This window comes from Nannobrachium achirus (genome assembly GCF_963921795.1).
Source record: "Nannobrachium achirus genome assembly, chromosome: 10".
Classification (NCBI taxonomy): Eukaryota; Metazoa; Chordata; class Actinopteri; order Myctophiformes; family Myctophidae; genus Nannobrachium; species Nannobrachium achirus.
In genome coordinates, this window is record NC_137819.1 from 23497334 (window position 1) to 23510518 (window position 13185).

The 13185-nt window shown below is 40.9% G+C and overlaps 1 protein-coding gene across 1 annotated transcript in view; it reads right to left on the reverse strand.

The window, feature by feature from the left end:
• Positions 1-245: 245 nt before the first annotated feature.
• The window catches only part of tmem64 (transmembrane protein 64), a 53947-nt gene continuing 41007 nt past the window's right edge, over positions 246-13185 (reverse strand). The window contains exon 4 of the mRNA XM_080735852.1: positions 246-8564. Within this exon, the coding sequence (XP_080591978.1) occupies positions 8373-8564 (192 nt within the window). The 3' untranslated portion in view covers positions 246-8372. The remainder of the gene's footprint in view (positions 8565-13185) is intronic.

Below are 13185 nucleotides of genomic sequence, written 5' to 3' on the forward strand. Positions count from 1 at the left end.
TCACATTGAAACAACTTGTTAGCTTGTAGATCTGCTATTTTCGCCGTTTGTCGCATAGTTAAGTATATAGAGCTTAAATGTTTAAGAGAATGTCCCCCAAGAATGACCCTGGTTACAGTAAAAATGCTTATTTTGGCGAAGTTGACAAATTAGCGGTTATGCACATAACCCATTTTTAAAGTAGGCCTAAGTCATACCCCGTTCAACACACACACAAAAAAAGAAACATACACAAACGAGAATAATTAAGAAAGCCTTGACAGTTTTTATTTCTCTCTCTCATAAATAACACTGAACAAGCTTCGTACAGCGATAAATATCAATATTCATACACTGTCTGTAAAATTCTCTGTATTACAAAATACAGTATTATGTGTAATGCACTTGATACAGGTGGGGAAGTATTTCATTTCATAGTACCTCAATAGCCGACCCTTAAGTTAATATGTACTGGCGTACCAACGGTTAAAAATGTGCAGTTCTTAACTCCCAGACTCAGGTCCGTGACGGGTGCCTATGAAAGATTAACTTCCCTTGGGAATTGGTTGTTGCATAACTAGATCTAAGTTAAGTTCAGAGCCCACCTAGAAGGATAAAACCGAAGCCTTAAAAAAAATGAGAATTCAGCCATTTTATCTTCTCACTTTCATGCCGGGTTGAAAGATGGAGGACGTTTTTTCTTCCACGCAGCGCATTAAGCAGTTTGTCAGCAAAACTAGGATGAAGCAGCTATCTGCACAACAACTATGAATGGCAGTGTTCATTTAGCAGCTATTTATTTATTTAGTCTTTGGAATCAAATTCAATTTAGTCATGTTTGACATCTGAAATGTTTTACTTTTAGTTTAGCATTAGTTGAATACATTTTAGTCCTGAAGGAACATTGTTCTGGCTTATGAGTAAAATCTTCTGTTAAAACTGTCATCAACACTATGCTTTTCAAATTGATTGCACGTTTTGACACAATATCAATCAAAACATTGAATCGGTGGTCTCGGTCTCTAAAACCCTCCAGAATCGGACCAAACAATCTGACACTGGTCGGGCGCTAATTAAGAGTTCAGAAAGGGGCAGATAATGACCCTAAAAGGACCCTGTACGCCTTGTGCATGACACAAGCCTTCTGAAGCCAAAGGGTCGCACAAATGCAGACATTCACTGTGGCTATCGTTTTCAAAAGCGTCCATGCTTGCTGTATGCGCCCGAGAAGTCAACCTCCAACGCAGGGGTGTAAGCATGCGGGGGAGACCGTGTGTGTTCTCGCCGAGCAGCGCATGAACCCGCTTGGCTTTAGAAGACTGCACTGAGTCATATATCATTTTTAGAACTCGAAGATACAGTAGAAAAAATCCATCAAAGTATTTTTTCTGCAGTTGGAAGACGGCATGCAGGAATCTTATTTTTCTTTATTTTTTTTTTACGTTTCGGGCCCCCGTTTGGTCTTCTTCCAACGCCCGTGTTGCTTTTGTAGGCGCGCAAAAAGTCTTGCTTTTCACAACGCACACGCCTACAGAACCAGACAGCGTCTGTCAGAGAAGCGGACCGATGCTGAAGCCACACTCCCTCCCGCACACCTGCTCTATTCTGGGATGAACATTCGGCGAAAAACAGCTCACAAAGCGGCACAACGCGACACGGGTGTGATCTTGTTGATCTGATATTTTCAAAAAATCGCTTTGCAGGGAAAGCACTAGGTCGGCCTGGTATAGCCCCCTGGGGGACTCAGCCGGTCAACAAATACAGGGTTTTAATAGGTTGAACTATTTTGCATTTGAATTTGACGACAGCAAGACTAGTCTTTATGCAGGACTCTAACAACAGGTGACCGTTGACTTAAATTGTTTTGAAGAGAGCTGCCGTGACATTTTGTTTTGCAGACCAACTCCTTGTGTCGTGTGGCCAAAGAAATGGCACCGCGTCTCAACTGACACGAGGGTGAGGAGATAAAACAGCATTTTCCCTTTTGGCTGAACTATTCCTTTAAGTAAAAAAAAAAAGGCCTAACTTCCTCCAGTATTATGTACTCTCCCCAATACCACGTTTTCAAACGTCTTAATTTGGGACTTTGAAATAATGCAAAGCATGACCGCAGTGACCAATTGTGAACTTAAAGTCTGCCGTTGTTGAATGCTATTTTTTTGCATTAAACTTGGCATAAGTTACTTTGTTCCCCACTCTGTTCTGTCAAAGAACTTGTAGTGTAACAATCACCCTTCGTCTGGAGAGGACGCTCCGTACAGATCAAACCAGCGATGGCCGTCATCAAGCCAGCCGATATATATATAATAGAAATCACTGCTGACCGCCATTTTCACAAAGCCTTGCACCTTCAAAATGGGCTTACCATGAATAATAACAAACAACAATGTTGAAAAAGAAGAACTTATCGGCGTACCATTTGAAAACACATGTCCTCGTGTCACAAAAACCAATTCGGACAACAGCGTTAATCAATTCAAGTACAAAAATGTCAAAACCTCAAACTCTGACAAATGCCTAAATTATACTTGGCTGTGCAATCTGTTGTGAACCGAAAATATCCCATTTAACAAGCTCACAAAGTGTCGCACCACAAGGTGGTGTGAGCTTGTGTATTTGACATGTTCGATGTGCGACACCAGCGCACGATTCAGTATAAATCAGGCTTTAATATTTTCACATGCCAAAAGGGCAACGTGTGGAGAACTTAAATGTCCAGAAATCGTGTAGGCAGGCTCTCCAGTTCAAGTGCTACGAAGCTGAAAGCTGTATTAGACACTGGTGTTGGGGTGGGTGTGGTTGGATTATTATTACGTTGGGGTGGATGTTGTCGTATTAGATACTGGTATTGGTTGTTGTTCTTTTCTCATGAGATCTCTATCACACCACAGGCAGCGTGGACATTTCACAGATACAAGTTGTGGGAGAATGAAGAGAGGCTGAAGAACAACGTATCCGAGCACAAGCCTGGGAATGTCTGGTTCGTTACGGAGGCTTGTAATTGTAACAACGGGCCAACATTCCAATTCAAATCTAATTCATGTCCTACTGCTGTTCCAACTTCTAGTTTACTACACTCCACAAATACAAAATATATTCACACTTTCTTTTCTTCTTCTTCCAAACACTGTGTAGGTGCACGGACACTTCGGCTGACTCCAACCTCGGTTCTCATTGGTACAACTTATATCACACACATATACTGTATATATATATTTATTTCTATATATTTTTTTCTTTAAATTCTGATTATTATTGCTAAATCATCACACAGGAAGGGGCCCCCAATCAACCAGTAGATAATGTGAAGACATTGAGCGTGGGAATAATTCTACAGCTTTTTTCAAACTGTCCAATGGCATTGGAATGTGTTTTGGTTCACACAAGTCTCTCATAAGCCGCACCATTTCTTCCACAATCTTCAAAAGCTACGTTGACATTTGTTAATAGGCTCTACGCACAGTGGCCATATTGGAAAGACATTGTCTCTCTTTCTTCTTCCTTCACAGGTGAGATACAAATTAAGGCTCTGTTCCGTTTAGTGTACAGTAGCAGAGTGGTTTTCAAACCTTTCAATTTAATGACTATGAGAGTGTACATAATGGAGCCAATGGTTCCATGTACACTCTTAGAGTTAGTTACACAACCTTAAAGGATAACTCCTCCCTAAAACACTTCTAGGCTCATTTTCCTACTTAGATTGATCCAAAAAGACTGTCCATGGGGTCTGTTAGGCAGAAATGCCCCTGTTGTCCAGTTTCCCCAGCAGAACCCAGCAGCCCTCATGGCTTAGAGTGGAGCCTATAATATAAGCCTATCGCTTTTACACTATTTGTTATGTTCAAAAGTGTATTTTTTCATGAATGTGGTACTAGTTGTCATTACAAACACATCCATGTCGTCGTTGTCCCACACAAGCCCTCACACACTGTTAAACAGATGTTATTCTCTTATGTGTTTTGCCAAGTCCCGGAAAAGATGCTCTGTGATTGGCCAGAACAGTCACTTTGATTGGCACCTGTGCCAAATTCTCACCCCAAAACATTATTTATGAGATTGTGGTGGCTTGTGTGGGACAACCAAGGCATGTATGTGTTTGTAATGACAACTAGTAACACATTCATGAAAAAGAAAATCACTTTTGAACACAACAAATAGTGTAAAAGCGATAGGCTTATAGGCTCCACTCTATGCTATGCTACTGGGTACTGCTGGGGAAACTGGACAACAGGGGCATTTCTGCCTAATAGACCCCATGGACAGTCTTTTTGGATCAATATAAGTAGGAAAATTAGCCTAGAAGTGTTTTAGGGAGGAGTTGTCCTTTAAGGGGCCATTTGGAAACCCCTCAAGGAATTGTCCAGTGACCCAACATGCACAATATCAGCACCCTGACTATGTTTGACCAGAATGGAACAGAGCCTTCATTAGCATCATTGGTAACACCTGTGAAGGAAGTAAGCAAGAGGCCCGATTTCTTTCCAATATTGCCGCTGAGCCTTCAGTTCCATAAAACTTGAGAAGGGAAGTTGTGGTCCGCTCCGAAGACCGGAAGGGTATTCGGCTAATCACGATAAGATTATTGCATAAAAATATATTTCTGAATTGCTATTTTTCTGCTAAGCCAGCTAGCTAGCTAGGCTTCGGCTCATTTTGTTTACATTAGTAGTTGTTTAAGTGACTGCAGAGGCAAAACGGAATTGGGGAAATTAACTTATTTTCTATCCATTTTCAGTGTCAAGCATAATTTATGCAGCGTAAACACTAAACAGGCAATCTATGCTTTCAATGTGTTGCATTGTAAACGCGTACCATGGAGCATCAATTAAGGCATGTCCATACACTCTCCGAAACCAAACGTTTCTTCGGAAAGGTCCAGTACAACTACAAAATGACGTCACTCGCAAGTTCTAAAAAGCATTACCACGAATTAAGAGTTCGGGAAAGCTGCACGTCGGAAAGTCGGAACTCTCCGACGAAGATTTCGGGAAGTGAGTACGGACAGGCCTTTAAGCATTAAGCAGAAGCATTTGAAAATTGTGGGAGCCAACATGTCTGCCTTGAGAGACAAATTTCACCTCAACCACCTAAACGTTCACAAAAGTACTAGATCTGTGTCAGCAATGAGAATACGTCATAGACAGGCTTGTGTGGAGGAAAAAAATTAAACACACACACAAAACAAAACTGTAACATAAAAGCAGATCTCATATAGGAGCCCTTATTTATATTCCTCAATCAGACTTAGTCTGAGGAGCAGCATCATGAAAATAGATGTAATTAATAAAAAAGAAAAAGGAAATAAAGTTATCACATTCATCGATTAGAGTCCATGTTTGTGTTTTGATTGTCGATTGTGAGACGCATTGTTTTCGAGCTTCCATCGTCTGGAAAACAAACTGCTCTGACTTCACGTTCAAACCGTATGAAAATACCTGCTACCTGTTCTAAACGGACTGTGCAAAATAACCTATAACTGCTTGTTTTGTTGTTGAGAGCTAATACCGGAAAAAGGAAAAAAAGACACAGCTGTTCACCTGGAAATGAATAACAGCTGATATTGCCTACAATAGTACTTTACTTGGAATAAAATAAACTAAGTCACATGTACTGAACCCCCCATGCGGCATCGATTCATTATGGCACATAGAAAAATAACAGCCTTGTCATCTCTTCTGGCTTAAATGCATCTAGAATGTCAGTGACAAAATAATAAAAACATACAAAAGGAAACGATCCCCTCATGCTGTCATGAACTTACAAGAAAATATACATCATTAACCAGCTGAACCCTACCCTTCTGGAGGGAACATTATTTTCAGAAAATAGCCAATCTACAAGCTTGTTGTGAGCTTGTAGATCGGCTTGTAGAAAGCTGTCATGGAGAGGGAAAAAAAAAGAGAGGGCCCCAAGTACAGTGCGGACCTCTGGAGAGTTAAGTATTAGTTAAGAACAAAACTTTTTCTTTGCCCTGATGAAGTTATAAGCGCTCCTTCATAAAGTATATTTTCTTGCAAGTTCAAGACAATTGTGCAGGATCACTGTCTTCTTTTAACATTTGGATTCTCCTATGCACCCGTCGCTAAGATACTTAAGGTGTGCATCGGCTTTGAGTCTAAATACAAATTATAAAACAGAACCAGAACCGTAAAAAAAAGAGACTTTTGCAAAATGCAGTAGCATTTCTTATTACGTTTGGTTTCAGCACTGAAATGTGACATTCATGCTGTGTGCTTGCTGCTTGCTGACCGTTGTATTGCACAGAAAAAGTCAAGACAAAAACTACCAGACTAATAACTAAGGTACTAGATCTATACACTCCCACAAAGATAAAGTATAAAAAATAAAAAATAAACCTAGAGGATTCATTCGCAATTTCGCAGGGGACATTTCCGTAGCTTTATTACAGCGGTTCTCAACCTTTTCTGGATCAGGGCCCCCGTTCGTGGCTAGGGGTGGGCGATATGGTGATAAATATCGTTGAGACATACTATGTCTCCACGACATGCATTTTCAGAGATCGTATATATCGTGATACAATGAGGGAGCCTTATAATAAAAATCTGTTGAATTGTAAATACAGATATTCATTGGAGAATCCATTTAAACCTGCATTTTGGTCTAAATCAGTGGTTGTCAAACTTTTAAATGTCAATGTCTCCCCTTAACTCTGACAGTATACAAATGAAACCAAATGGACCCGTAAGTATTTGTATACTGGTTTATATACTGGTATACTGGGTCAATTTAGACCTCCCAAAAGGATCTTTTTCTTTTAGTTTTTGTTACCTTGTAGGTGGTTGTACTGTTAAGTAACTTGAAAAATAACCATAAAAACGTGAAAAAGAATCGTGATAAGGTCGCGTATCGTGATACCGCTTGGAAATAAATATTGTGATATTGTATTTTTCCATATCGCCCACCCCTATTCGTGCAATTTCCAGAGTGTCAATTATAATTATCAATCGATTGTGTTTTTCCGGCTTGAAAACGGTTGCAATTACTTCGCGTGGCCCACTTGCAATAATACCCTTGCGGCCAACCAGTGGTCCTTGGTCGCCACAGGTTGAGAATCACTGGCTTATTAGCTACTAGCACTAGGTGTGTGCTCCCTGCTGACACTACAGCTTTTCTGGCAGAACATAGCGGAGTTCCCCCCGCTGTGTGTAGCCTGCTCCCCCATCCATCTGTTCCTATCAAAGCCGGCACAAAGCGCTGAAAATGATCCCAGGGCTAGCTAGACGCGCTGGTGGTGGTGTGCTTCTTAGCCTGCAGAACCCGCGACACACTCGGGAGATAGGCTGGTAAATGCTTACTGAGAGGATCCTCCACGCACGCACGCACACACGCATACACAGACACACGCACACAACAACACTAGCCCAAGAATAAGACACTTAAAAAAAGGAAATTTGAGAATTTGACTCAACCACTTGAACCCTAATGTCCCTATTCTGGAGCAAACGTTCGGCAAAAATAGCCGGTCTACAGCTTGTAGATCGGCAATTCTTTGTCGAAGAGATTCGGTGTTAATAAATAAGCAGACCTAGTAGAGTTCTCTGGGGACCCCGGTTGACTATAAGTATATAGGGTTTACGTGGTTGCAAAAAGTCAAAGTCTTTCAGAAAATTAATAATGCCCTTATTGATCATACTGTAAAAAAGAAAAGCGTTGAATGCACGAGATGAAAGAGGAACAGCTGAAATAAAAAGACGATGTTGTACTGGTGAGAGGTGCATAGGTTGGCAATTCTTTGACACCGACATGGCGAAGAAAAAAAATAAAGATATGGTATCAACAGGTTACCAAGAGATTTCTAGGTTGCACATTCATTGTATTGGCGGGCATTCCACGCCCATATCTGTTGTGATTTTCTCACTCACTTACTGCCTCCCCCGACGCCATCCTCCACACGACAACTCTTGTAACAGAGCCGGACTAATTTGATATGAAGAACTATATATTTATATTTTAACATTTGAAAAAGAAAAGAAAATTGCCTTGTGATGACGTACCACAAAACCCGCTTCTTTCAGCGCCGTTAAGCAAGTTCGTCAAACGGCGCAATGGTCCCACGCTTGTACAAAACGTACCGACCGAACAGCACAACATCGTCTGCATAAAGACGTAAGCTGTGGTGGGATTCTTTGTTCTTTTCTCCCATGGTGCTTTGTTTCTGGAGAGGCGCAATGTTGGCAAAACCAACATTCTGTGCCGCCCTGTCGGTCAACACACCCACGCTTGATGAGGAGCCTGGAAATGCTCAATCCTCTTTCGCTGTTGCGGGTATCACTTCAGCGTTTTCACAGGCGTACTACCCATAGGAAGTTACCTCCCCGGGGCTTCAATCAGGTCCCGACAGTTTCTTGGGGGGGGGGGGGGGGGGGGGGGGGTCAGACCACGTTAACGCCGTTCCCTCCCCCCGCCATGGCCCTCTTGCTGCAGTAGGTGAAGCCACCGTGACTAGCGGAGGAGCCGTTCATGTGGGACGTCTTTAGCTCCATCTGACAGGCGGTGATGGCTGCGTTGAGCTCCATCTGCGCCCGGTGAACCACGTAGAACATCAGGCCGATGCTGATAATGATCTGGAGGAGTGGGAAAAGATAAAGGCTTATTATCATTATGTTTTATTTAAATTATAATTTCAATTATAAGGTCGAGACGACAATACATGTGTGGCACTGTGCTGGATTAACACTTAAATCAGGCTATTATGAACACCCTGAACAGATTTTAATTTGCTTGATTCAGTATTTAGATATTTGATATAAATGTTACCAAGCCCATCTCCTCCAGGGGCCCTCCCCATTGTAACTTTTTTTCCCATGTCAATTTGTGTTTTCAGATATTTAACCACTTGAATGGTCAATACTTAATAAATTTGACCTTTCATTCTTAGTCTGCTCTTTTTCCCCCCTACACCAAAGCTCTTTGCCAAAAATAGCCGATCTGCTATTTTTGGCTAAAGTTCACAGAATATGGACATGGACATATGGATATATAATTGTCCATCCGTCTGTCCGTCACGTGACTTCACGTCACGTCACACTTTTGCCCTACTCATATCTCCGCCACCGTTGCCTAACCCCTCATTTCTCACAAGGCCCTCTTCTAGCGCCAGCATGAGGCGGAAAAAGCGCAAAGCGGTACATAGTATGTCTACAGTCATGTCATCAAAAAATGGATCTGTTCCATTTAGCGCCACCATCGGGCTGATTTTTACATGCGACCTGACGATCGCCCAATTAGGGAGTCTTACTGGTTGTATAATATAAAAAAGGAGAAAAAAAAACATTTGGAGGACCCCCTGTAGCAACTCTGAGGACCCCCTAGGGGTCCCAGACCCCCTGTTGAAGATCCATGCTCTATACAAGGGTACTTGCTGTTCGGTTACTGTGGGGAAAGCTTTTGCAGAAAAAGGCTTGTCGATCTGCTATTTTCCTGCAAAAGCCTTCTCCACAAAGTGGATTGTGGGGTTTTACGTGGCTTAACTAGCTCAGTACAGAACTAATCCCATTGATCTGGGCTTTGAACCTGTGCCATATGTCATCCAACTATTTCCTGTCCTCCTTCGCACTGCCTGCTGAACAGAAGGCAAGCATGCCTCTAACTCTGCAGTCATGTGTGTTTACAATGTATATTTTCTTGTGTTTAACTATTGATTACGCTCACTCTTTTACTGTGCTTTGGGTTAATTTAGTTTTTTTATTAGATTGACTTATTCTAGCCACATTCCCCCTCGCCCAGGGGTGTCACACCAAATTCTGGGCCCTGGGTACAAGGATTCACTGTGGGCCCCCATCAATGTTAACTATTGAAAAATAGCAGATCTACAAGCTCACAGCGCGGCACCGAGTGCAGCGCTGCGAGCTTGAGATCTGCTATTTTTGAAAAATTGTGAAAATGTGTGCAAGAAACCTATGTTTCCATGTCAATGGTGGTCAAACCTTTTCATGTCAAGGACCCCCAAGATGATATGTATTTGGCCAGTGCCACGGACCCCCATCTCAAAATATTTAGTTCCAGGGACCCCCCAGAAGCAAAATTTGAGTTACAAATGTTTGCTTAAAAATATATATATTCAAAGATTTGCACACATTTTCACAACCTCAATTGTAGAATTTGGTTCCTAATTGTTCTACCCGTTTAAATACTAGTAAAAATAACTGCAGCATACGATACTCATGAGACATATTGAGTTGAGTGCTGGGAGTGTGTGCAACTTCAAACATCAGTATTGGTATCAAACCCACAAGTCCCAATCGGAGATCTTTCTGGAACGGATGGCCTGCACATTGAAGCAGTGTGTAATCAGCAGTGGGTGGAAAAAGTAGTTGCTCACGTATTTGACTTCAGGAAAAGGATCAACACTGCAATGTAGAAATACTCTGTTGCAAGTTAAAGGAGCTATAGCCAACCTTTTCTTGAAAAACGGACACAAAAAATAAATAAAAAATGTAAAAGATTTTATAAAAAAGATTAAGCTTCATATATGTGTTTAAATTCAATTCAAAAATTGAAAACACATGTTGCTTCTGTTGACGGATACTGTCCTATTGCATGAGTGGACCGGGGTTTTACTATTACCGGCACATTTCCTTTTTTTATAGAAGAAAGATTAAAAACTAATAATTATAATAATTGATACCCCTCTGAGAGAGAAAATAAATAAAACTACATTTTTGAATTTTTTATTCTTACACCTTTTTTGTTGACTTTATATCTCAGTAAACGCCTTCCTATGGCTTATGCAAAGCACATTGAACTGCCTCTGTGTATAAACTGTGCCACACGTATGAAAATAAACTTGCTTTCACCATAGTCACAAAGACACGACTCAAAGAAAGTACAATCCGCAGCGTTAATCAGTCCATTTGCAACTCTGACAGTGTACAAATGTAACCAAGTGGACCCTGAAGGGTCCATTTGGTTGCATTTGTACACTTAACATTCAGGATTTGACTGTGTACGTTCAAAAGGTGTTTTATCTGGAGCTTTAAGAGCCAGTCAGTGGCACTCTAAGCACAAAGCACTAACAGGAGAATGAATTAGCCTAAAAGGCTTATTCTGCAGTGTGCCAATCAGACCGTTTAGAACAGTAACTGTAACAGCTCAGAACAAAGCTTAAAGCAAGTGTAAGTGATATCTTCTGGTTGAAACAAAAAAGGTTTTTGTTGAAAGGTTAAAGCACTATATTCTGATAGTAATCATTGCTATATAGAGTGTTTGTTCAGTAACAGGGGTCTGCCCGTCTCAGACGGGGTATCAAAGAGATGGAGAATCTCTTTATTAAACAGAAAAATGTTCAGGTACGTGACAACATTTCTGCCAATCAGGAGAGAAATTTATCAGGTTCATTTTCACAGTATTCCAGTTCCAATTTTGTCCACTCCTTTTCTTTGTGCCATCACTTCCAACGTCACTTCTTTAATCTGTATCCTGACTGAGTTCTCTATGCTGATTGGATAAAATTGGCATTTTTTTGTTTCATAAAGAGCTGGAGAGACACAGAGACTCCTGTTAACTGGACAAATACTCTATATCAGAATATAGAGATTTTTAACACTTATTTTAACCAAAGAAAATCTCTACCAGATTATTTTAGTTTTCTCCTTTACTTCTTTCCTGTCAATGTTTTTAGACAACAGTGTCTTTTTGAAATTCTGAATTGTGAAATAAAAAGCTGTATTTATGTATTTTGCTGACCACACCAAAGGCCAAGTGGCCTTGCCCCTATAACGACAAAAGTCCTATGAAGTTATGCTTTAAACTGAGACACAGTCCACCTTTAGATTGACTGAATATCGTCGTCGTCAGGCAGAAACCTCTTATCTCCATATTTTACCTTTTTCGTGAATTAATTACCTACTATCAAAAGTAGCAGATCTGCAAGCTGGAAATGTGGTGCAAAGCGACGTGTTTTGAGCTTGTATATGCATTTTTTTTATTTTTTTATTTATCCTGAAAAGTAACAGTATTGGACATGCAGTAATAAGGTTTCTACCCGACGGGCACTTTTTATGAGATCTGGACCACTAACATATTTAACTCATTTAGAACGGGTACACATATTGTGTATCATTATTTTATGCTTTAAATATTGAAAATAGCAGATATACAAGCTCACAGCGCGGCACCGAGTGCCGCGCTGCGAGCTTGAAGATCTGCTATTTTTGAAAAATCCTGAAAATTAGAATTTTGAATCCTTCTAAGATTTCTTGAAAAACCTATGTTTCTATGTCAGTAATCTGGCCAGCCATCGTCAAAGAAAAGGTCCTTTTCACTTAACTGGAGCTCAGTTAGTCTGTTCTTGAGAGACTACTATGTCAGTGGTTTTCAAACCTTTTCATGTGAAGGACCCCCAAAATGATATGCATTTGGCCACGGACCCCCATCTCAAAATATTTAGTTCCAGGGACCACCCAGAAGCAACATTTTAGTTACAAACGTTTGCTTTGAAAATACATATATTTAAAGATTTTCACACATTTTCACGACTTTTTCAAAATAGCAGATCTACAAGCTCGCAGCACGGCACTCGGTGCCGCGCTGTGAGCTTGTATATCTGCTATTTTTCACTGGTTAAAGCATTCAATAATTCTAGACCTAAATGGGTTAAAACAAACCTCAAGGACCACCCCCACCTCACCACAACAAGGATATGGTACATATTAAAAGCTAAGATGTACTTTATTTATCCCATAGGGGAAAAGTGTCCTCCGCATTTATTTGACCCATCCCAGCTACTTAGGAGCAGTGAGCAGCCGTTGTGCAGCGCTCGGGGACCAACTCCAGTTGTAATGCCAGTACCTTGCTCAAGGGCAAGAAGTACAGTGCAAACTCCACACAAGAAAGGCTAAAACAGCTGGGGATCAAACCCGGGCCCTTCTTGCTGTGAGGCAACAGTGCTAAGCAATGCGACACAAATGATCTTAAAGCCTGATATATGCTTAGTCGTATGTCGGTGTCACAGACCAAAAATAGCCAATGTTCAAGCTTAGGAGTAGCATGTACTTTGTGAGCTTGTAGATCACGCATTAACCATATCAAGCCATTGACACTCAATATTTTTGAGTAGCAAAAGTATAAAATAATGGTTAAAGTGGTTAAAATTGTATTTGACTCTATATTAAGCAATTTAGCTGGGGACCCCCAAGGACCCCATTTTGAGAGCCACTGACATAACCAATACAAAGGTTCAGGCTC